Source organism: Varanus komodoensis, unplaced genomic scaffold (genome assembly GCF_004798865.1).
Source record: "Varanus komodoensis strain SLA01 unplaced genomic scaffold, ASM479886v1 scaffold6_2, whole genome shotgun sequence".
In the NCBI taxonomy this organism is placed as follows: Eukaryota; Metazoa; Chordata; class Lepidosauria; order Squamata; family Varanidae; genus Varanus; species Varanus komodoensis.
In genome coordinates, this window is record NW_025336346.1 from 17965506 (window position 1) to 17991390 (window position 25885).

General features: G+C 43.8%; 1 protein-coding gene across 5 annotated transcripts; it reads right to left on the minus strand.

Moving 5' to 3' along the window:
• Positions 1-6102: 6102 nt before the first annotated feature.
• RAB7A (RAB7A, member RAS oncogene family) lies at positions 6103-24263 on the minus strand. 5 transcript variants are annotated; one of them, XM_044451663.1, is made up of 6 exons: positions 24113-24263; positions 19568-19657; positions 16776-16902; positions 15537-15755; positions 15035-15163; positions 6103-14525 (listed from the first exon to the last, which is right to left on the minus strand). In XM_044451663.1, the coding sequence occupies exons 2-6, from the start codon at positions 19618-19620 to the stop codon at positions 14430-14432; spliced, it is 624 nt and encodes a 207-aa protein (XP_044307598.1). In that variant the 5' UTR covers positions 19621-19657; positions 24113-24263; the 3' UTR covers positions 6103-14429. The 5 variants fall into 5 exon arrangements, with proteins under 5 accessions (XP_044307598.1, XP_044307599.1, XP_044307600.1 ...); XM_044451664.1 differs by having other exon boundaries at positions 24130-24256; XM_044451665.1 differs by lacking the exon at positions 24113-24263 and adding an exon at positions 23504-23559.
• Between the last annotated feature and the right edge of the window lie 1622 nt (positions 24264-25885).

Here is a 25885-nt window from a genome sequence, read left to right on the forward strand (position 1 = left end):
GCCTGGGCGGGCTCCGCCGCAGCTCCTTATATGCGCGACGAGCGGACCACGTTGAGAACAACAACAGGGAGAAAGCAGGCAAGCTCCAAGTTGTGCTTCTTGTGGCCCCTTTGCCGGGCTCTCTCTCCTGCGTCCGGCGCCTCAGGGCTGGGACGTCGTCGGCAGCCGCTGCTCCCGACGGTGCCTGATCGTGCTGCCGGGGTGTCACTGCCCCCTTGGACCGGGAAAGGTTCCCCAGAGGCGATTTTAAGGGCGCACCCTATGCTGGGGGAAGACAGAGGATGGGGGCGCCTTGTATCGAGCGCTCTGTGTTCCCCAGAAAGAGTTGCCCGTGGCAAGCAAGGCATGGGTCGAGTAGAGAACAGGGAGCCGCATGCCACTAGCCAGTTATGGGGCATCGAGGAACCTCGGGGGGTGCACTAGCCCAGGGTTAATTTGTTGTAACTAACACACTGGACGCCCTCACGTGGTCGGCTGCAGCAGCACGGAGCTGGTGAGTCGATTCCGGGGGGGGTCCCCGCCCGATCTGGAGGGGCCGTGACTCAAGGGGTTCGGGGCTCAGGGAGGGCAGGATTTGGACACCCGGGGATCCTCACTTCTAGGGGGACAGGTCCCCGCGGTGCGGATCTGAGCGCGATTGCAGTCCCTTCCCCCACCGACTCGAGCAGTCCCGATGGAGGCGCTTTTCGTCTGGAGTAAAAAATAAATGAACGTATGGGAGGAAAAGGGGGTGCTGTCGGTATAGATTTTTCGGTATAGAAAGATATATTCGGTCCGAGCTTGGTCAGACAGCGGATAAGACACCAGAGAAGGAGACAGGGGTCTTTTCTTGAATAGCATTACTGGGGAGAGCGGAAAGAAGGGGGACACCGCGCAACACTTCGGTTGCTTAGGTTTTGGGCTCCGTGCCGCAATGTGTGCTGTTGGGAACCCATTGCTGCAGCTTCTTCAGCTAGTATTAGAGGCGTGTGTGGGGGGGAGGAGGGTGAAGGGAGAATGTCCGAACTTGGAGTTTGGCTTCGTGAGCACATCTTTTCAGGCTGCAGCGCGCGTGACACTTAATGGCCATAACTCTGCAATGGGGCGAGAGAGGGTGTGTGAGGTCCAGAGGGAGCCGAGTGTGGTCAGTCTCTCCCCATCTAACGCCTCTCGGAGCCACCTGGAGAGGGGGCGGTGCCGGCTAGGTTAGGTTAGGGTAGGTTGGAAGAAAGAGTGGTACGACAGCGCAGCTCAGCGCGTTTGGTGGAGCGAGGTGGAGATGCGATGCCGCGGCTTTCTTTTGCAGCGTGGGCCGCCGCGATCCCGCCGGGTGGGGGTTGGAAACAGATTGTTTGGCAACAGCGATTCGCTCCGGAGACCCCCGGGCGACGAGAGGCGGCGTGTGCGCACACGCGATGCCACTTCTCCTGCCTGCCTGCCGCCCCAGCCTGGGCACCCTGCGCCTCTTTCCTGCCCACGCACCTTCCGGCTTTCTGTTGCGGGAGGGGCGCCGTGATTTGCCGGATCCGAGCGCGCTCAAGCGTGGGAGGGGCGGCGCCGCGGTGCGTCCGCAAAGGGCTGTGCGGCGCGGAAGGGGCAGCGGGAGCGGCGCTTCTCCGCAAGAGGAAGCCCAGGGGGGCGAGCGGGAAAGCGAGCCAAGTCGGGGGCTTGAGCGACCCGCCGCCCGCTTGACGCTGCTCCCCCTCCGCCGCCTTTAAAAAGTGGCTCATGGGTGCATGGGAGGGCGGCGCGCTACACCCACTCCGGCAGCGGCAGCAGCATCTTTGCGCCGAAAAGTTACACCCCCTCCGAGTCCTCGGCTGCAGAGCCTCCGCCAGTGGTTGCGAGCCGAGCCCGCCCGAGGGGCCCGAGCGCCCTCCCTGCCGCGCCTGGCCTCGCATCAAGTTGACACGCGTCTTCCTGCGTCTTATTCTTTTTTCCGCCATTTCCCTGGCAATGCCTCCCTTGATCGTGGCTTTAAAAGAGGAGGGCTTTCTTGTTCTCTCTCTGAGCAGAAAGCAAATCAGATCGGCGAGTGTCTAGCGGGATTCCTGTCACGCGTGTTGGCAGCAGGCGGGCCTCGAGCTGTCCCAGCAAGGCGTTGCTCGGCATTACTTGACGCTGGCTCGTTTTGCCTTTCTTAACTGCTCAAGTTTAGCGCAGAATGGCTTTCTACATTTCAAACTACGTCGGCGGACGGTGATGTGATGCTCAGTGGTAGCGGTGGGGGAGAAACAAAGCGAATAAAACCAGCCATGCAAAGCGGATGACAAGACTCCGTTCTCTGGAAGGTCTAAGATGCTGATCCTAAATTAGCTCACTCGCTACTTTATCCCTTGGTCTGAACTGCTGCCTGCCCTTAATTCCTTAGGACTTCAGCGCCTTCTCTTCAAACTTTGTACTGCATTATCACAGCTCCCCTGCAACTCCAGGAGCTTAAATTCCAGCACCATTTCCCTAGATTCCAACACACTCCTTCCCAAATCTGAATGGCTCTTGTCAAAGTTCGCCATTCCCAATCGTAACCAAAATGAGGAACACAAAGCAAGGCAGGAAATGCCATTTATCGATTGCATGAAAAAGTTCTGGAATCTAGCGTTCTGTGCTGAGAGAAATGTTGGGGCTGGACCCAGACAAGTATTTTTAAAGTAGACTTATTAAAGGCAGTGAGACTTGCTATTCGACACTGCTGGCTCTATCCTCCAGATCCAACCTTAATTTAGGTGTGGAGGAGTCTTCTGCAGGAAGTGTTCAAGTTGGTCTGAAGTTTACAGAGAGGAGGCTTGTGGACTTAAGCAGCTCAGGGTGGAGCACCTGCTTTTCCCATGGAAGACCCTCAGTGCACAGTCTCCGGCACCTCCAGGTAAAAAGGATCTCTGGCAGGAGGCCATAGGAGGAATGCTGGAGGGGTGATGTCGGAAGACTTACTGGGCTAGATGCATGAACAGCCAGACCACATATAGAACGGTCTCCTACATTGTTTAAGAGGGAAATCAGAGCAAATGCGATGCATGCCCAGAGAGAAATTAAGGCTATGTGGATACAATCTCTCCTGACCCTGCTGAGTTCCATGGATGACTCTGTATCCTATATTAAGGACTTGTGTTCTTTGCTTGCTAGAATGCAACACTCAAGGCATAGACACTTTCGCTGTACCTCCTCCCTGCTGAGGTTTTATTGTATGTACAGCCCTCTTCGTTCCCTCTTGCTAGAAACCCAGGAGGCTTGGCTAGTTCTCCTCCTATTTTATCCTCACAACAAATTCAGCTGCCTGCCCGTGACTGCCTGAAGCCACCCAGCAAGTGTCTTGGCCAAAATGGAGAGATCTCAGATCTGTGGAGCCCGGTTCTCTACTCCAACCACTGCATCACACCACTTTGTGTGTGTGTTATAGAACTAGAACCAAATGGGATGGGCAGGGGAAGGTGTTGGCACTTCCGTGTTAACAGGTGTAGAATATAGGTGTCTAATAGACCCATTACAATCTTAATACCTGTGGCAGCTCCTAAACAACCTGGACTGTGCTGGATGCATAATAAGTAATAGCACAGTACACTCTGTTGCATTCACAGTTGTTAAGCAGTTCTGGATTTGTCTTCATGATAACCAGCTCGGCGGTGTTTACCGTACTCCCTCCTCTCCTCCCAGACTGAGACACACACCAACAGATGCACCATTGATGAAGAATGCCTGCTCTAGGCAAAGTAAAACCTGGACATGGGCTTCCTTGATCTAAACTTTTGCAGTTTAAAGGAATAAAGAAACATATTTTTTATCTAAAGCCAAAATGTACTTGATAAAGTACATTATCTCTGTCGCCTGTCACAAAATGTGAGTGCATCACAGAAAGCTACACTGGCACAGCCAGAGATGCTCTTATCCAATTGGACTTTCATGTATACTATTTATATCCCATCTTTCCTCCAAGGAGTTGGGGTACTAGTTTCTTCTCTGTCATTGTATTCTCCCAACAACCCTGTGGGTGGCTGCCATGGCCTTATTCTCTAGTATTATCACAGTATCATCATAAAAAGATCCAAACAGAACAGATAACTTTTTCTTTCAAGAAACACAAGTAAAGGGGTTTCTTGGCACATCATCTGGAACCACAAACAGATTTTAAAATTATCTTTAGCTAGTTAGCTGGCTAGTTTAAATGGAGAGGCCTCACTGTAGGTCCTCACCCCTGCTGTAAATTCTGTACTCTTCCCTTCCACATCTCTCAGACATATAGAGCAGCTTGGCACACAGAGCTGGAATATACAATAAGGTCCCTTGTTAAAACATTTGAATGGGTCACATGCCTCCCCCAACTTTACTCAGAGACATCCACACTTTATAATATATGCACCCTTCTCCTGGTCAACAATCCCACATTCCCTATACAGGAGAGTGGCCAAACCAATCTTCAAAGTTGCCTAGATTGCCACTTCTTCCTCTCGGCCGCCAAGCATTTGGTAGTTTCCTTTCTTGAAGTTTCCCCCCATTCTAAAGGGCTGAAATGCCTCTCCTGTTACTTCATGACCAGCTGTTAAGAGCCTTAAGCTAATATAGGTCAGCATTTTCCTTCATTTGGTCCTGTGCTTTTAGCTTTAGCCACATCCACCATTAGAACGTGGCCCAAAGAACTCCTCTGGAACTGGAATTCAGTGTGCTGCCTTCGCATGTTCGTGCACCGCTGCTCTCTAGAAGCTGCCCTTCCTTCTAGTGCTCCTACTTGTACTTTGAGCTGTACAAGTACAAAAACAAGACTGGCACTAGGCCACAGTGCCCTCAGCATGGAGCAACCTTCTCCAACATGGTGGCCTTCAGGGGCATTTGGACCACAACTCCCAGAATTTCTAGCCAGCAGGACCATTGACAGGGAATTCTGGGAGTTGCAGTCCAAACGCGTCTGGAAGGCACAAGGTTGGGCAAGGCTGACATATGCCACCACATTCTCAGCTATGAGGAGGATTTTTAAAGAGTCACAGTGTTTCAGATTTCCCTTCATCCGGGACCTTCCTCTAGGAGCTCATACTTGACAGTTATTACTTATGCAATCCCAACCGTCCTTTGCCAAGCCACACAGCAGAGCTGCACAAGAAGGCATTTGTTCCCAAGTCTTGGATAACTCGTTGTCATCATACTTAGTCGTGCTACTTTCCAGGTTCTTGGAGCTGCTGATACATCCAGGCCACCTCCAAGCCTGCTGCTGGCCTTGCGTACACGCGGACATCATTAGGCAAGGACCGGACGGACGGAAAGCCCTCTCCTTCCATGCCATTCGATTTCACTGCTCTTGTTCCTGGGGGAGGGGACAGGCCCAGAGGCTAAAGAATTGAATTGCTCACCTCACCCAAATTCAGAGGAGCCAATGAAAACTTCCTCAGTCCTTACTACTTTGGTGTATGGGGACATAAATGGGGCTGGATGGGGGGCAGCGCAGGCAGACTGGCCCAGGCCCAAACATGAAGGAAAACTTGAGCCAGTCCTTGAGTTGACGGAAACAGCTCAAAAGGAGAGAGGAAGGATGAACAGAAAGTGCAGAAGGTGCCCCTGCTCACTCTCCTTCACATCGTTGTCCTAAGTCCAGCAGGGCTTTGCATGCGGAGCTTCATCTGCCTTCAGAGCTGCTGTTTGCACTATGCTAGGTTACCCCCTTTGTCTCCATAAAACTGAATATAGTTTCCATAAGAGGCATCAGATTGCCTAGGTCCTCACTAAGAGGCATCAGATTGCCTATGTCCTCATTCTTAGTGAATAATTATCATATTAAATCAACCCTAGTTTCAGTCAGGCATTTTTACACAAGGAGTCAGCAGCATGCCACCCTCCCAGCCTTGACCTGAGATGAGTGACAGGCTGGTGGCATGTGCTTCTCCCTTTGTGGACATGCAGGCCCATGCCTCAGCATCAAGCGTCCATTCACAGGCCTTGCCAACACCGCATCAGAAAGTGCCCCTCAGCCCATCTACTGAAACGGGGCATTCTGCTCTACCGCCCCCTGGAGGATGGAGCACTGGCATAAATTAGCCACCACAGAGATGCTTTTAAAGGGACATTTGGTACTAGATGACTCCACTTACATGGAAGAAGCAAGGTTCCCAGCTTCAGATCTGAGAGGAACAAGTATAACAGGAGGAGAAAGAAATAAGATTTTATTATTGATATGGAACAGTCCTGGAACACATACATTTTTTTAAGAAAATAAATACATGTGGAGCAGTCTCACATTCTGTTCCTGCACTGCAAAGTCAATTTGCATCTTAGCATATAGATAGGCAGCGTTAACAGAAAGCAAGGACAATGAGATCAGTTATGTATTTTGCATAATTTGTTCTGTTTTGGCTAGTCAAAAGGAGGTAAGGAGCAACAGTGGGCACTGAAACATCACGATCCCTCAGAAACCTCTACCTGAGATTTCTAAGTATCTTCACACTCAGAAATGGTTCCTTTGCAAAGGAAAATGTTTTGGAAAGCTGAACTGTAGACTTTTGACAAGGGAAAGCACAGTAGCCACACCATTCTAAGTATAGTCATCCCAAAGCAAAACCAGTACAAAATGTCAGGATGCCAAATGTCCATCTTCTAGTCCTACAAAATGTTCACATGGGAATTGTTATCGAGGAAAAGGATTGCATTAATGACCCAGCTACACTATTACCAATCCTCAAGTGATTTTGCAAGGAGGAAAAGCCCTACATTTACCTATTTGTATTGATTGCATGGAGTTCATTAGAGCACTGCCATAATGGGAGTCATGCTGTTATGGCAAATTGAAAGAAAATGACCTGAGGTTTTCTGACCTAACCTTTAACCCTTATCAAGCTAGGGGAACCTAGGCTTATACGATCACTGAGGTTCCTCTTACAAAGCAGACATATTTGGTGTGTAATGGCATACCCATTACATTATGGTATTGATTTCACCCAAACCGAATCAAGAAAGTCTAAGCAGCAGTCTGTTGTCAACCAGCCCCAGTTAGAAATGCAATTTCCTCTTAACAGGACCAAATGTAGCATGCAGACTTCCTGCAATGTATTTCCCTTTCCCTCCTTTCTTTGCCACATACAATTCTTTCCACCTCATTCATCTATTTTTTCCATATGTAGCACTCTGGGTACCCCCTTTGAAGAATATACATGTCCTGATCACATCTGGAAAGGAGTGTGCAAACACACACCACTCAGAACCGCCATACAAGTTACTGATCAGATGCTTTGAGCCAAGGAAGAGTGCAGCCTTTTGGCCTTGTGCTCTTGGGCAAGTGGATCATAGTGCAATTGGGAAATATAGGCACCGTGTTAAGACCCAAGCGTCAGTGCACTCACTATTGTGAATTCTCAGCAAAAGAAAACAGGAATATGGATATATACAAATATAATTTATGAGCCTCAGGGATAGCTGCTATTAGTGCCAAGCATGTGTACATCTTCTGCCCCAACATAAAACTGATGTTCCTGGGGATTTGGACAATGCCCCCTCTCTGGTGGCACCAATGCCATGCAATATACAAGGAATCTGGAGCTATTAAAAGGGAAGACAACAAGTTGTAAGAAAGACTTGCATGAGGACAAGAATAGGCAAAAGAACATGGAGAATAAGGCTATTAGTGGCTACTAGTTCTGATTACTGTATATTACCTCCAGTTTCTGAGTGCTGGAAAAGAGCCTTGCAAATACCCAGACCAACAGAAAGACAAACAAGTGACTCCTAGATTAAATCAAGCCAGAACTTTTCCTGGAAGCAAAAATGACAAAACTGAAGCTGACAAAACTTCCCATGATGTGCCCAAAGTACAAGGCTCACTGGAGAAAAGGATCATATTTCATAAAGGTGAAAATAAATGAGGAGAAGGAAGATCACCTCTGAGGTGGGTCAATTCCGTAAAGAAAGCCAGCCTTGAGTTTACAAGAGCTGAGCAGGGCTGCCAGTGACAGGCCCTTCTGGAGGGCTTTCACTCATTCACAGGGCCACCCTAAGTTGGAGATGACTCGAAGGCACAGAACATCTCAGACAGTGCGCCTCTCCCTACCAGTTGCTGGGAGACAAGATTGGGAGGGTGTCACTGCACCCATGCCCTGCTTGTGGGCTTCCTTTGGCCTGCTGCTTGGTCACGTGGGAACAGAAATCTAGATTAAATTGGGCTATACTCTGTTCCAGACTGGTTCTGGTCATGTTTGTAAGCTGTTGTTGGAAAGGAATGTGTGGTGATAAGGAAAACCAAATGGCTCAACATCCTCTGTAAGGTATAAGATACCTCTGTGTCCATGTTATTTTTCTTTCCAAGCTGATCTTCACTTAAATACAGCTGAAGAACAGAGCCAATGATTGTAACAAGGGAGTCATATGAAATAGCTACATCTCTTTAGGAGACATCTTGATTAAAACCACACAACAGGAACGTCAAGGAATTGAAACAGAAAAATGGCACCAACAACAGCCCTCCTCCAGTTATATTTTTCACTTTTATTATTGTGTACAATAATGGTGTACACCATGCCTTTTTTTAAAAAAAAGGTATCAAATATCTACATGAAGATAACACCAATAGAAAAAGACTGAATTCTGCAATCTGAAACTTTGCCCTCAGACCACTGATGAACAAACTGTCTTGATACATAGAAGACAATTCATTCCAGTTTTAATATTCTCTGTTATGAAGTGCCAAGCAGAGGGAATCTGATCAAGTATATATTGATTGTCATCCATTCTTCCCAAACAGAAAAGGGAGCGTGGCTGAAAGGCTGCAAATATGTTTAGCACACAGACAGAATGAGGCTTCATCCCTAGGAAAGGATTTCCGGAAACAGGGCTGGCAAAGGCTACAGCCTGAAACCCTGGAGAACCAACGGCCAGCCAACCACAGCGTTTGCCTAACTCAACTCACCAGAAGGTAACTCAACACGAGAGTAAAGGACCTATTACCTGATGAGATAATCTACAGAGAACTGGTGGGAAACTAGTTATGTAGTGCCTCGGGCCATGTAATGCCATACACTCAGTTACATTGCAAGCAGTGGTCTCTTTCCATGCAGTTATTTTAATGTTTTCACTGATCAGCAGTTAGGTTCCAAGAGTTCCCAAGATCATTACATGAGCAAGCCAGCCAATATTTTTGAAGAATATAATGTGCGTAAATTAATGCTTTCATCCAGAAACAAGCTTGGCTCACATAATATAGAGGCGGCGGCAAAGGAAGTTCAGTGACCAGTAGAAAACCACAGACACTCAAGAAGACGAGAGAATCTTGCAAAGCACGCATGCCTCCCTATTCAAAAGGCTGCAAAGGAGAGTTGAGCTGGGAATTTGACTTTGAGCTTGACTAGTGGTTTATGTTCAAAGAACTGTTGTTCTGGCCTGCCCAGAACTCTTGCCCTGTACTTCAAAGTATACACTTAAGCTATGTAACATCACGAACGAGAGTTGCTGGGTGCCAAAGTAGGCTGCAATTTCTACAGATCCCCCAAACCAGAAGATATGCACTGAAGCTAGGAGCGAACTGCAGAATTTTCCAAACTTAATACTGAATGAAATTCAAGGGCACTGAGACTGAAAAAGAAAATCTGCAGTAAGCAAGTTATTTTGTTGGAGCTTGATGGGTACAATTTGCTGCCTAGGAATAACGGCTGTTATCCTGAAGTCATCAGCAAAATGTGTAATGGCTTAAAAACTGTGGATTGAAGAGTTTCTTAATGCAACTGTTAGCATCATTCAGGGGTTGCTGTAGTCTGTGGAAGCTCCCAAGTAGCTTCCTTGTCCTACTGGGAGAGGGTGGCAATGACAGAACTAAATCTCTTTTACAAGAACTGGAATGAAAAGCAAAGGTTACAAAATAACTTCCAAGCTGCACTGGAACGCAAACACAGCATACCACAGTGGGGTGTTAAGTAGGGATCACAGTTTAATGCAAGATATGGCAATGGTGGTCCAACTACTTCCACAAAATAGTTATGTAGTCTGCTCCAAAGCACAATCTGAGCCCCTGATAAGAAGCTATTTTCCTCTGGCAGATGGCACTGTGGAATTACATGCCAAATGCTCATGATGGCATTTGGAGGAGATCAACACCATAGATTTTTCCCTAACTTGGAAGAAGTTCCTACAAAACTTTTAATACTTTTGTGCATACTGCCTTGCATTTGGTAGAAATAAGTGTTATTAAGCTCCATTCCCACAAGTTCAATCTTTGTTCTTGTGATTTCTGCCTCATTTAGTAGGATGAGAGTAACACCTTCAACCAAGATGAATACTGGCAGGCTTAGTTAAGAAAAGTGGCTATTCAGTATTGCCCATGGTTAGTTTTTACTCATCTAATGCCTATGCCTTCACACAGTAGAACATTATATTGGTAGTGTTCCAACAACTATCCTGAAGGGCACGTTCCTGCAGCTCAAGAATATGGAATAAGTATAAATGTATGAAGATGTGTGCGTTGTCCTTTAAACCATAGCTTTTAATGGTCTGACAATTTCATATTTTCAAGGTGGGTTTTAAGTATTTTCACAATACAGATAACAGATATTTTTCTCCCAGAAAAACTTCATGAACCAGTTTTCCATCAAATTAACTGTCCAGGAGCAGACTATCACTTGTGGAAGCCATCCTGGGTATTGGCCAGCAGGTTGCTATGTTCAAGGCAACCAACCAAACAGGTAAGTGTTTCAAAGGTCTGCAGACTTACGCCAAAGCAGTAGGCTGGTATTCCAGATTCCTGAGATATTATATTTTGCAAGCTCAGTTATGACAGCATCACATCCCTGGAAAAAACATATACCCACAAGTTCTTGTTATTGGGGCAGCTACCACAATTTCTGTAATATAGCACCTAGCTCCACAGCTGTATTATCAAAAAGCAGTGTCAAACATAAGATAGGTACCAGCCATCTATCCAGAAAGAGCGAAAGGCAACTGAGGAAGCTTCCACCCTACAGGCCGAAAGTTCAGCTGTATAAAAATGTCTCTTCCAGGCTATTTACAACAGCTTGCAAGCTCATAACTTCCAAGCCCTGCTGATACAAGCATTTAGTACATAGATTTTTATAAGTACTATTCTGAACACACTGAGGCTAGCAGTATTGGCTGTGAAACAGGCCAGAGTCTTTTGCCTTTAGCAACTATTTGGGGAGCTATTGCCCTTGCCTTCTTAAAGGTTTGCAAGGAACATCAAATATGCATCATTACTAGCAGTCCATCATGAACAGTGGTAGAATTCACTCTAGGAGAAGAAAACTTCACTTATATTAGATATATTTTGCACTGCTGCCTATGACACTTAGATGAACTTCTAATGAATGGAATAGTATCTAATAATTACAAAGTACACTTTCATATAATACCAATGGCCCTGTGGGAGAATCACTAGGATTTAATACTTTTGACAAACTTTCACTAAGGCAGCTAACTTTCCTGCCCAGGAGTTTGACTAGTGATCAAGAATACCAAAGTGATGAGGCAACAGGGAAGGAGAAGGTATGGAATGGTCACTTTGCTTTGAAAGCATGAGAATGAGAATAGGTCCTCTCATTGCTGGAACCACTTAATAAAATCCTTCATTATCAGCTGCTCCATGAAAATGATGACAATTAAAGTCACCCAAAAGCAAACATCACATTTTCCAAAGAAGTCCTCCCAATATGCTGTTTTGGCAAAATGCACAAAGCGGACAGAATGAACACACTGGGAAGGCCACTCACCATGTTCAGAAACATGGCCTGAAAATGGGTGCTATTCCAAAGAAAACTACTCTTCCAGGCAAAGGACTTGCATTAGCAGCATCTTTATGCCAGAATGGCACTGTTACAGCACTGTACAGCCAAGAGGACTCTCAGGGCAATTTCTCTTAAGATAAAAACTGCTTGTCAATAGTTTTATACCACTGAATTGAGCAAACTTATGGCACTATCATGGAAACCAAATTCATTCACTGGGTGTGCCGTTGTTAATAGTCTTAAAGCAAAACTCACCTCCCACTAATTACATTTTTACTGCATCTTTGGTAGCTTATATTTGTCAGCTTTCTCTTCACTAGAAGTCTTGCATTGAATGCATTTTTGAATAATCAGTGTTGTTCCAGTAAGAATTTAGTCCCATCTGGAAGGGGTTTATTTTGGGGATACTAAAAACAGTGACACCACCAAGAATTCTTTCCCTCTCACTTCTGGAAAGAACACAAACAGTAGGCCAGAAAGAGACAAAGATGCTTCATGGGGCAAAACTGTGTTGCAGCCACTGTGACCCCTCCATCACTGCCTCGGTGGGTGTATGATAGAGTTCTCAGGCACTGAGCACCCACCATAGGTCTAACTGCACAGGCAGAACCATGCTGAGCAATCCAGTTTCAGGGTAACACTGCTATTATAAGCTGCTTCGGATTCCTTGCAAAAGATGACCAGCAGGACCAAAATACAATGCAATCTTGCCAGAACAGAAACATCACCTGACAGTGAGCTTTGCTCGGAAACTTATGCAAAGATGGCCTTCCACAACCTATGCTGGTCTAGGCCATCTAATTTATTGTTTCTGGCAGGAGGAGGAAACACTAGTGCTGAATGGCCAGCAGGGAAAGGAAAAGGAAAATTAGTCAACTGAGTGAGTGGTAAGGCGGGTCTACCGCTCCCTTTCTGTAAGAGTCTCTGCTTTCCAGACAGAATACTAACTATGAATATACATTGTTTCACTGACTGGCAACACGATAAACTTGACCTTTTCCTATCCAAACAGGCATAGAACTGTGCCCTAGATGCAAGCAGTTATATTGCCTTCAAGACTATTTATACAAGCTAGTATCTGGGCTAGTTGTTCCCACCAGCTATGGAACAGCCCTATAACCTACAGCCAGGTCAGACCAATTTCTATTTTTAGTGCCCCATTCTACAGTTTTACCAAAGTACCAGATTCTTCTGGTATGGGACTAGGTATGAGTGCTTGCCTGAGTTATGTGCATCCTATTACTCTGAAATCATTTTCTAGAAGGCAATTGGAGCTATTCAAGGTGACTAGCTACAGAAGCCACAACAAATGTATCGCTGCCAAAACAGTGTCTGAAAAAATATTTTTTCTAAGCATTTTTAGGTTTACTAGCATGTTTTCCTTATAGAAGTAAGGTTATCTAAGCTCAACAGCTTTCTCAAGAGGCTTTCATGGATAAGCCTGCTTTTTAACACTTCTGCTGGATTCCACCTCTTCCTTGGCTGGCCGGGGTCATACCAAGAGGGTGCTGGATAAAATGTTTAAATTAGTGCAGGAGCTCCAGCTTCAGTAAGGAAGTAAAAGAATACAAATGGGGAGCAAGATAGTTTGTTCTTGTTAAGTTTATTGGCATGTTTCTTTACAGAAGAGTTCTGCCTACGTACTAGAATGTAGACCTCTGGGGGGAAAACAGTAGAAGTGCTCCATTTAAGAAAGCTACAAATGCAAGAAGAGCAGAACAAAATTGTCAGGTTTCCACTGCAGGAAATCCAGACTAGTGACAGAAAGAGGGAAAGGGGTGTTTAGCCATCAAGATGACCAAATCACAACCCAGATGGAGCTTCTTCTACAGGAGCCAGACATCTCATGTTAAGATTCCGCTTTACATTTTCAGAGTTAATCATGAAAAGGGGTAAAAGGCAAACAAAGTGATCATTCTGAAAGCAGTATTTAATTTTTGTAGTCCAATAATCCAGTGTGCAAGGTTATGCAAATCATCCTTTGAAAATTTTTCGCTACAAAGAAGCCAAACAATATTTTTCTAGGAGATGAAGCTTTTTGGCTCTTAAAATCAATACAAATGTTTACATAATTCTTGCTTCTACTGTACAGAATACTGCCTCTATCTGGACTTGTGTTGCTAGCATACTGCATTCCACAAGTGTCCTGTTCGCTTCCTAAACAACCTGTGTTTCAGTACTTAAACATGTAATTCAAGAATTTTACACTAATTTATACATTTTAATTGGTTGCATATATTAACATGTACTATAAGATTTTTCCTAAAGAAGCCATTACATAATACGTGGATACTGTAAAAAGATCTGATTAGTTAAAAGTAACAAGCATTAACAGATACATACAAAACTCAACCTAGTTGGACTGGGTGCTGAGCTTGCAATGAGCTATGAATAATTAGCCTTTCCAGTTGCCGCCTTCACAGGGGAAAACACAAGACAAAGGTAAAATTGTTACAGATTATCTGTACAGTTTCTTTCCAATGGACACCTGGAAGTAGCTTAAGTTCCAAACATATAAGAGGTTTTTTTTTTTTTTTAAACTAGAGGAGAAAGGTCTGCTACCATGAAATAATGGGATGTAAGGACATTGATGAAGTCGTGGAGAGGAAAGAATGGGCTTACAAGTTGTTCATGGGTGGTTTTGGCCGCTGAAAATGGGATCGTATTTCTTTTTACACAGGAGAGGGGCCGTGTATGTTTGAAGGCCTAAGTGTGATATCATTTGTGAAGGTCTGTGCTAACCCCTCCAGCCCCACCTCAGCAGCTGCAGCTCTCCGCAGAAGCCTTTGCTCGATCATTCTTGTCTAGTTTGATAGGTTCAGGGAATTCATTGTAAAGCTCCACTTCAGTTTCCTATCAAGAAAGAAGGAAGAAGTTACCAGCTACAATCCAGCCCTTAGTCCAACTAAATGGGCAATTACCAGGAAGCGGGGGGTGGGGGGGGGAGTAGAGGCACCATAGCATCATGCAAGAATCACTTCCGGTGTTTGCCTCCCAATTCCCATTGCCTGAAGGAAGCAACACCATTATCAAGCCTTCCCTAGTCTGGGAGGAACCAATTCAGTACCACCATTTCTGCTAAAAAGCTGGCCACGGCCCAGTCTATGGAGCTATGGACTGTAGAATAACCACACCAAGCATTCTTCAAAAGTTGCCTCTGGGATATATACTCAGTCCCACTACTGAATTTTTTTTTTTTTTTTTTTTAGAAAACCCAGATTTTTAGGATCTTTTAAAACCTGTAAAGGTGTAATAAGGGCACTAGTGCCTCTATCTCCTGTTTCCAACCATCACTCAATTCTGCCCTCACATGCAGCATCCCAGTCATGACTCTGCAAAAAGCTGCTGTGTAGAAGTCATACCTGTTTAAGTGCATTTCGTGCAATTGTCTGGAAAGCTTGTTCCACATTAATGGCCTCCTTGGCACTGGTTTCAAAGTAAGGGATATTGTTTTTGCTGTAGCACCAGGCCTGTGCTCGTTTTGTAGTAACCTGTAACAGAGGTAGGACTTTTTGAGCTCTGTAGTTACTGAGAGTCATGTCCAGTAACTTTTTACATGTGTCAAAAAACTTTTATTCAGTGACAAAGAGCAGAGGAACTAGCTACTCCTCGGATCGTTGAGCCCAATATTTCTTGTTAGTTCCCAGCAATCCTTTTATATCATAAGCTTGTTTCCAAGGCTACATTGTTCCATCTCCACTCTTGGAAACAGCACACACCTCTGCAGACAATGCACTGCAGCTTTCGTAAGAGACCCAAGCTAAAAATACTCTCCCTTGTAACTTAGACCCGCCCATTGGTACAAGATTCAGGTTTTTAGCTTTGATGCTGTTTCTAGTTCACAACAGTGTTCCATCAGCTTACTTGTCTGTTTTCTAGGTCAATCTTGTTTCCCAGCACAACAAAAGGAAAGTTTTCAGGATCCCGTGGACTGGCTTGAATGAGGAACTCATCTCGCCAGCTGTCCAGAGTTTTAAATGTGTTGGGAGCTGTTACATCAAACACCAGCACACAGCAGTCCGCTCCTCTGTAGAAGGCTACTCCCAGCGACTGAAACCGTTCCTGCCCTGCTGTATCCCATATCTGCAGAGATCACAGGAGAAGACCACTTGAGGGCAGTTTATCCATGCAAACTTAACCAAACTCACTCGATTGGCTCATTATCCCAAAGCTGGCTCTGTGGAAATGTCTATCCAAATCCAGTATCAACAAGTCAACATTCTTGCCTTTCAATGACATACCAGCATATCCCTTTTTAGTGCACGTTCCCAAGACGAATTCTGATAGACAGACAACTGAATGTGGCCTTTGGGTGAGGCAAGGAACCCAGCATCAAGCACTTCCCCACTCCAGTGAATTGCAGCATTGCGGGGGGAGCCTCTTGTCACACTGAACTGCAAGTCGGGTAGGCTTTAGTTTGCACAGGAGAGAGGAGTGGGGTAGTTTCCTCATTCTGAGTGTTGACTCAGGAAGAAGGAACACAAAAAATGCACGTTGCTCCTTGTCCAGTGTAAAGCCCACACACGCCCCAAACTCCCTTGACACCTACACGAGTTGGGGAAGTCTTTGTAGCAGGAACGACTGGCTGGCTATTAATATTTGACAATGGCCAATTGACAGTATCTGGTCAGTTGACAGATGTGCCAGGTTCGCAAGATCGGAGCTCTATGCAAGAAGGTCAGGTCATCTTTTGCACTCTTCTCATGTCAAGTCACCACAGAACCGACAGATGTGCCTACTGGCACTCCTGCTTGCTTAAAGAAGGCAGTCATGAGCCCTACCATCGCCTTCTCCAAGGACTGGAGAAAAGCCAGGAATGGCACTGGTAAGGCACTATCCGTGGAAAGGCTAAGACTCCCACCAAGGCATCCTACTGCATTCCAAGTCTCAAGGACCTCTGGGGCTCTCGTCTTTATCATGCCAACCTCCCAGCATCTCCAGAACACCAACCTACTATTTGGCAGAAGTATGCTTGATAAGCACTATCAATGCTACCTTGAGTGTTTCATGGAGAACTGAAGAGGAAGTATAAATACCTGAACATAAACACAAATGTGCAGATTTCTGCAAGCTGCAGAGATGCTACAGGTGCAATGTTCTTACCTGCATTGTGACTAGCCTATCATCCACCATCACCTCCTTCGTCAGAAAGTCTGCTCCTATTGTAGCTTTGTACTGGTTACTGAATTTCTTGTTCACATACTGATTCATAAGAGATGTCTTTCCCACCCTATGGGAAAAGGAAATATCATGGAGCCAGTTGGGTAAATTAGAGATTTTGTTCAACCTAAGCCTGTATTTTTGTGCACAGAACAAGCACATAGGTTCTCATGCATTAATTTCTGCATACGAAATTTTAATCATGACTAACTGAAAGTTAAAGTTTCAGCAATACTCTTATCATGTAAGGTCAAAGCACATAAATAGGTTAACCTCTGATTCATCTCTCAAGAGCAAATGTGAGTAGGAAAGAGGTCTTAAGATATTTTGGGCTTCAACTTCCAGTGTTCCTGACCATTGGCAGGGCTTCTCACAAGTTCTTTAATCTGGAGATCTACCAATTAGAAACTGAACTGAGGTCGGGAATAAGCTCCCGTACAGCAAGCCATGCTACCAGCCATCTAGAGCAGCATTCAAGTATGTGGACTGGAATATTTACTGAGCATTAAGTATTGCATTTTTGATAAGGTGAAGCTATTCACCTTGTCCAGCAGAAAAATAAAGATAGGTTGTAACAGGCTAAGTTAAATCAAGTGTTCATAAATACAGACTTAACAGCCAAATCATGCCAGGCATTTCTGAAGGTGGCCACTATATACTGCTCTGTTAGGCTACATTAAAGCATGTGATAGGAAACACTTCTGCAAATCCAGAATCCAGATATGACCCAAATATTTATTAGACTACACCAATTGTTCTTTCCAGGTTTTAACATCCTGTAACTAAAGGTAGTAATCCAGGCACAGAATAGTTTTCATCTTCACTTATGGCTTCCCCTCTGGCTACAGGACTGTATATCCATCATACTTGGGGAGTTTATTCAGCACACTATTCTGGCTTGTCACTGTTGCTGTACAGATAAGTTTACATACTTTCATTGAGTTCAGAAAAATTAACACGTTTTTGCTTCAATGCTGACAGAGTTTAATGCATAGTAGCAATATTTAGCAATATCTGTTATTTCACTACTGTGATTTAAGTTGCAAATATCTTTTGGGGTGATGAACTCGAAGATTGCTAGATCATTATTCAAAAGCCTGAGCCAAGTGACATCAGATTTGTTTACTAGGAGCAGAATGTAATCTGACTCAAATTAGAACTGGGGTCAGATTACAGTCCCAACTGTTACATTCAGGAACTGTTCTGACAAAGTATTGGCCAGCTTTACTCAAGAGAAAGTATCAGTTGTCGTTATGCAGCTTTTTAGCATGCCGTGACTCCACGGTAGCATGGAGCTTGTACAACCTGATTTATTTTTCTGCTCTGACTCTTGAGGGAAGTTTCAAAATGCCTAGATTTACTGAGTCATGCTCCATGCAAGGGGAAACAGTTAGAACTGCTTAGCCAACATAGAGGTAAGATGCTCTGACATCTTATTCAGCAGTGAAAGTCTGATAGGCAACACTGAAGTTGAGGTTGCCTGTTTTCTAAGCTAAACAAATACAAGCAGACATGACAGAGGTGCACAGAACTATACATGCTGTGGATTAAGTGGATAGGAGATATTTTTCTCCTTTTCCCATGATGTCAGAATGCAGGGTCGTTCCATGAAGCTGACTGGCAGGAGATTCAGGACAAAAAGGAGGACGTACTTCTTCACACAGCGTATGAATTTACTCCAACAAGATGAGCAATGGAGACCAATCTGGATGGCTCTGGCTCTGAATGGGGATTGGGCACATTCATGAAGAAGGCTCTGAATGCCTACCAGTCCTGAAGGGTCTGAGTCACCTTTACTAGCAGTGGTACTATGCCTATATATCCCAGTTCCTGGGAAGCTAGGCAGGGGCATGCTGTTGTACCCATCCTGTTTGTAGGATGCTGTGGACAAATGGCTCGCTAATGGCCGAGGAGCAGGCTGGGCTACACAGACCACTGGTGGGGCTCGTGGGGCTCTTATGTTTACACAATTCACTCTAGAGATATATACTGTAGGCCAGCACAGCTCGAGGATTCCACCGTCTTTAAAACACCACAAAGGAGTGTGCTCATGTGATTTCTATGATTAGGGAAGGTGGGCAACATGCAACCCATGCCACCCTGTGGTGTAGTCCTAGCTGAATTTGGAGTGACTCTACAAAGATTAAATATTTTTACATGAGGGAGAGGGGAAGAGAAAATGGCATCATTAGGTACTATAGAGCACCAAATGGGAAAAGCAAAATTGGATCAGAGGCTCCAGGCCAACTTCTTTCTGACAGTAAGATACAGTTTTTGAAAGACATTTCCAAGGGTTTTGATAACTAACCCTATTTCCCTTTTAGGGTCATTCACAGGTAGAGGGCTTGCTACTATACAAACAAAACAAACAGAGGGAATTTCAGTCTAGTCCAGAATGCATCTCATGTTTTATGCTGTTAATGCAAGCAATTCTGCAGGGAAAGTTGTTTTCCCTTGCCCACAATTCAGTGGCAGCAAAAGTTTACGTTTCAGCGGATGAATGATGCGACAAATCCAGGGTAACACTGGAACATGTACAGCTGTTTAAATCTTAGTGCCAAGCAAGCAAGCAAGATCTTAAAGTTTTTCCACATGCAAGACACCCAGAAAAGGTCCTTTCCCAAGAAACTTGCAACAGTCTGAAATATACGCATTTCAATGAACCTTATAAGGCACACCATTTATAATACCAATTGGATGCAGGACAGACATCACTATTTTCAGACACCACTTACCCTGAGTCTCCAAGGATGATGACTTTGAGCAATACTTTCTTTCTAGAAGTCATTGTTCAAGATTTCTGATTGACCGTTCAAGTGCACTTACTGGAGAAAGAGATTAAGACAAAAAAATCATATCCTGTATTGTGAAATGTACAGCAGGATAATCGATTAGCACAGCATTTGTTTGCAAGCGATGGAAGAAACTGCTTTTACACAATTATAGCTGAAAAGAACTTTGGAATAGTAGTTAGAGAATGGAACTGGGACTCAGATCTGGATTCTAGTCCCCACTTAGTCATAAAGCTCACAGGATGACTTTGAGCCAGTCATGGCCTTTCAGCCTAATCTACCTCACATGACTGTTGTGAGAAAAAAATGTTAACAGGATTATGTAAGCCACCCTGGCTTCCTGATAGGAAATAAAGCAGGCAGGATATAATTAAATAATTGTAGAATAGACCCAGCCCTACAAGGAGGCGGCCCTGACTGGACACCAAGTCCAGAAAGTGCCTATTAACTTTAAATATTCTGTAAAGAAAAAAAGAGCAAGTGCAAGGAGGAATATAGCTCAATAACCATTGCTACCTGGAGGGCAAGAGCTATTCCAAATATGAGATACTAGAAAGCCACAAGCTATCCAGTCTTAAAGACTTCCAACAAAGCTGTGCATGCCACTGCTATTTTATTGTTTCATTGTGGAAGAACAGATTTGTATATTGCTGGCCTATTCAAGTATATAAATTAGAGTTTTAGTCCTATTGAGGCTTCGTATTAACTTCAAAATATACATCTTACTCCTATTCTTTATTTAAAACATTTTTATGCCGCCCCCATCACAACAGAGCCTCGGGGTGGCTCACAACAGAAACAAAATACATAAATAAATAACAATATAACAATAAAAAAATTTAAAAACCTCCGGTGCATCTCGGCTAAAAATTTAAAATCCTATAAATACAAATAATTTAACAATTAAAATAAGTTTTAATAAAAAGGTCTTAGCCTGGCGCTTAGGGATGAATTACTGCATTGGTGACTACTGAAGCACTACAGTTCCAAAGTTCCCATTTTCACTAAGAAGTGCTCAGAAGATCCATGGTACAAGTTCAGAAAGCAGCTTGCCTGGCCCAGTATTTGTGGACAGTGGAGAAGAACCTAACTCAGCAAATATACCTTTCTGGGTTACAAGTCCCATTAGTCCAAACTGCAATCCATCAAGGTACGATATAGTATTGTAGCTTGCTGTTCCTATTTGAAGACAAATACAATAGCTTGGAATGCTGAAGCACTTCAAGCACTTTAGAATAAAGCAGGCAGCACAGAAACCTCTGCAAACAGTCCTTTCCCAGTAAGAGAAAAAGGAATCTGAGTTTAAGCCTCACACTTTGTGCAGCGGAAAGCAACCCGGTTTCTTCCAGATGTCTGGATTACAACTCTCACCATGGGCCATCAAGGAGTATGGGAGTTGCAGCCAAAGCATCAGGAGTGGCAGTCCTAGTCCTCCAGCTGTTCTTAAGTGTGGCCTGTTGGTATTTGGAGAAGACTGCTTGGCAGTGAAGGGTGGTTGGCAGGAGGCAGAATTTCTAAAGGTAGAGCAGGGCTTGAATACTTGAATGACAAAAGCACAGAACCAGAAAACATTTTGAAGTCTTTGGATGTGGGCCAACAGCTAGTTAGAATAGTATAATCTTTAAGTAAAGAATATGAAGCCACTATGCAGTCCAGTGGCTTCATATTCTTTGTTAGAATGGCAACAGAGAAAAATGAGGGCTTATTACCTGTTTCATGTTGTAGAGAAACAAAACAAGAAAATATTGTAGGGCAGAAGGAAACTATTCATACTACAAGCCACAAGCTGCAATACAGAAACCATCCATTGCTAAATTGCAACTTCAGTTTGACAACTTATTTTTAAGAGGTACAGCAGCTCCATTCTAAAAAGGTAAGAGAATTATTAATACACATCTCGAGAAGACCAGCTAGCATTTGTACCGTGTTCTGTAGAATGTACCATTTCTAACACTGAGGGGTTCTGGCCATTGTGCAACATACTCATAGGCTGTAAGCCCCTTAAACCAAGGAAAGGATATACTATTTATTACATTTCTATACTACCGGGAGCTGAAACTCTTGAACCACTGACAAGAATTCATGCTGGGCAGTGGTCACTGTGACCAGAAGAAAAATCAGACTTCAGCTGATTGGCTCAAGACAGTGGTCTGGATCTGAGGTAGCAGAGATAATCTGCATATGCCTAAGGAATTCTGGGAAGTGAGAGGAGATCACCATAATTGGCAGAGATTTCAGTCTTCAACTGACAGTTCAAAATAGTAGCCCCCATACCTAATGGCATGAAAAAGCAGCACTGATATGAAAGGTTCAGATTCTGGGATCACAGATGATGCTATCTGGGAGGTGGATATACTGGCAAGGGATGGGGAGCCCCACACAAGAGCTGGAAAGAATATGTTTGGTACCAGCATGAAGAATTTCATCAGGAGGGCTTTAAACTGAATCCTGTTAGAGAGAGAGATGAGCTTGGAGGCAACAGTGGATGAATATGAACCATAACAAAGAAGAGCTCTTGTAGTGTGCCAAAATAGCCTTCACAACAATGCAGGAAAGATGCCAGAGCTTACCACACATGGGCTTTGGTGTCTATATACTAATGCCCAGAGTATAAGAAACAAATGAGCTTGAACTTTTAATACATGAAGGCTAATGCAACTTTATAGATATTACTGAAAATTTGTGGGATTTCTCCTATGACTAGAATTGAAGGGTAATTTACTTGTTCAAAACAAACAGAAGAAATAAGAATGGAGGTAGAGTTGCACTAAAATATTTATCTGTGCATACAGATACAGAAAGATGAGCCTGATAGCCCCATCAAGCGCATTTGGGTCAAAATAAATACCATCAAGGAATAAATGGAACATGATAGCTGAATGCTACCAACCACCCAATCAAGGAGAAGGATGACATTTTTATTAAGCCAATTGCCAGTATTTCAAGCAAGTACCATGCAGTAGTAATGGGGGACTTCAATTACTCCGCTATCTGATGGGACACAAATTCTGCCAGAAATGTCCCCAAGAAATTCTTGACATGCATGGCTGAAAACTTTCTCCTAGAGAAAGCTGAGGAAGGAACAAGAGGATCAGCCATCCTTGGCTTAATACAAACAGGGATCTTAGGGAATAAAGTAGGAGTTACAGGAACTCTGGGGGGAGTAACAACATACTTGAGTTGATTTTTAACAAAGCAAAACTGAGTGCAGCCATACACAAACTCCAAATTTTGGGAAAGCTGGTTTTAATAAAATCAGGACAATGATAACTAAGGTCCCATGGCAAGTGACTGTAAGGAAAAAGGGAATCCAAGCAGAGTGGGAGTTTAAAAATTGAAATTTTAGAAGCACAGTTATGAACAATACTCCCCCCCACCCCCAAAGACAGAAAAATGTGGCTCCATAATGCTTCAGGTTGACCTAAAAGTGAAAAAGGACATGTATAGAGAGTGGAAGAAAGGGTAGGCTCCAAAAGGATACAGACAGGTAGCACAGAAATGCAGGAATGACAGCAGGAAGGCTGAAGAGAGTCTTCAGACTACTATATTGGAATATAAGTTGAGGGAGGGAGCTAGCTAGCTAGCTGAGAATGAGCTGAGGTTAGCAAGTGATGCTAAAAACAACAACATACATTCTTATCTGGTGCCCCCTGGATGTGCTTAACTGTAATTCACCCCACTCCCAGCCAGCTCAACCAGTGCTCATATTGGCTGGGATCAAACAGATCCAAAGGACACGGGACTAAGAACGGGTGGCTCAGGTCTCAGAACACAGTACAGTCAAACAGTAGCAGAAGTGCAGTATCACAACTGCTAGCACTAAACATAGTCAAGCATTACTTGCATAAAACAAAGGACTTGAAGCAAATTACAGCATACCAGATGGTCATAGTCACCCACTGTTAAACGTCATGCAGGAAGCCTGCTTACATCCACTGAGAGGTACAGTGGAGGTACTCCTGGCAAAACAAAATAACCAAGGAACCGGGTCAAATGGTGCTCCAGGCCTCTTACTCACAATTAGCATTTCAGCCAATCATCAGGAATTATACAAAGAAACAGGTACATGAAACCTTCCAATCAACTGGAATAGGGTGCTGGTTCAATCATGGGTGAAGTGCATTTAGAGATCCCCAAACAAGTTGGAAAAAAAACCTTAGTATAAAAAGCATGGCAAATCAGGTTCTGTAGGTGCATGTTTCCCATGGGTGAACACTATCAAGGGTCATTCACTTATTGCAATTTGTTGAAATCTTCTAGGACAAAGTAACTAGATACACTTGAACATTGCAGAAGGTGATACTTTAACACCCAGGAACAATCTGGTTCAGATATTTTTGTCTGCACCAAAAGAACGTTAAAAAAGACTTCTAGTATAGACATCAGTTAACAGCACACCATGTTCGCCTAATATTCATGCTTGCTCAGTTGCTGACATGTAAAGTCAGTTAAACAGCATTTCAGATATTGCCCATTCCTTTTTCCTACCTGGAAGCACAACTTACTGGCAAAGGATACAGTAACAGATGAATTCACTGGCTGCTCATTATTAATTTCAAACAGCAGTCAAAGCTCATATACAGCAAGGATGAATGCTACAATTGAGGAAGAGTTTGAGTCACTTGTGCTGCTAGAGACTAAATAGTCTCATGTGACAGAAATTAGGAGTCAGTTTGCTAAAATTGGCTGCGTGTGCTATGTACAACCTTGGTTGCTACTATAGCCCAAGTATTTCTATCACTGAGGCATGACTAAGGATTCATGAAAACTCACATGCTTCAGTTATCATTCAAGGAGCAAGGGACTCCCAAATGACAATACAAGTTAGCACTTCAAGTTTCAGGCTGTTTAAGGAGACTTTTATACAAATTCACCTAAACTGTTACAAATCCTCAGTGATAAATTTGGATCTAAGCAATCCTAAAATGCTCATCTTCATTATTGTTTGTCAAACTAGCCTAGACTGAACTGAGCCACATGTGTTAGTGCAGGTAGAAGCAGTTTACTGCATACTGTGCAATAAATGTAGATCTGATGTGAAAATCTGAAGAGTACCAAGGCAGGAGATCTTCCGTGCGGCATGCTAAGTTCACATGACAGATTAAGCACAAATAGCTCTCCCTTTCTTAGAAAACAAGACACATGTTAATGCATCATTGTGAGACAGTTTATTTCTGTTTTGGGGTGACTAAGTAAACTGCATCTCGTGAAGCCTGTCAGCTATACAGCATTGAAGTTAAGAGGCCATAATTCAGTCACACTAAACAGAAAGTGATTTAATCAATTTTCAAGTAGTCAGAGATACTGTCAGTTATTTTACTATTTATATATTTGCATGAGAATTCCCCTACATTGCTGCCCAACTGTGGTTTCTTTTTTTTAAAAAAAGGCCCTCACCAACTGCCCATCTGGAAGAAGGCACTGAATCTGATATCATCCATAGCACACTGATCCAGTACCTCTACCTATCTTGCATTTATGGGCAGAACTTTGCCAAATGTAAACTAGGCTAGTTAATACTATCCCTGCTCTTTTTCTGGAACCTCTGGACTCACAAGGGAAATTATATGTCAGATTTATTTACCCAAAGATAGCTAGAGAGCGCAATTCTGTTACAGAAGGTGCTACCCTAGAAGAATTTTGAAGTTCTGAAGAATGATAGTGTATGTTGCTTTGTGTATCCCCGCTTCCCCGCTTTTGCTGGGACCCATACCTAACTGCAGACAGAAGATTGCACTTTCATTATTGAGGTAGCTCACTTTTCCATGGAAGAGTTATTGTCCTAGCATACATAACTGCATATATCTCATAAAACCTAGCACATCATGGAAGAGTTGTATTTTTCTTTGAGACTGGAACTATGAAGGGAGAAACTGAGGTAGAAGCTACTATAAACTGGCTGCTTGGAGGGTGACGAAAACCAAGATTAAAACTGCATTTTGAATTTGCACATTTTAAGCAAGTCCCTGTTGCTTGCTTCATTTCTTCCTGGCTCTGTTTCTTCCCCTCCTCCTGTTTGTTCCTCCTGTGTCCATAGGAACAGTACTTGGCTCAAGGCTGCACAGATTACAGCATCATGTGTGGGCTCACGGTGCTTAATCACTTGCCCTCTCATACTGAGAAAATGCTCCATGTTGGCTTTCTCTCATAAGAATTAGAAATGTTGCTTTTCAATAAGTATTTTAGATATGCTTATTGTAAGCTCAGTATGGTTTAGTGATTCTTTTGGAAGTCAGTGCAAGTACAATTACTCCCTGAGTT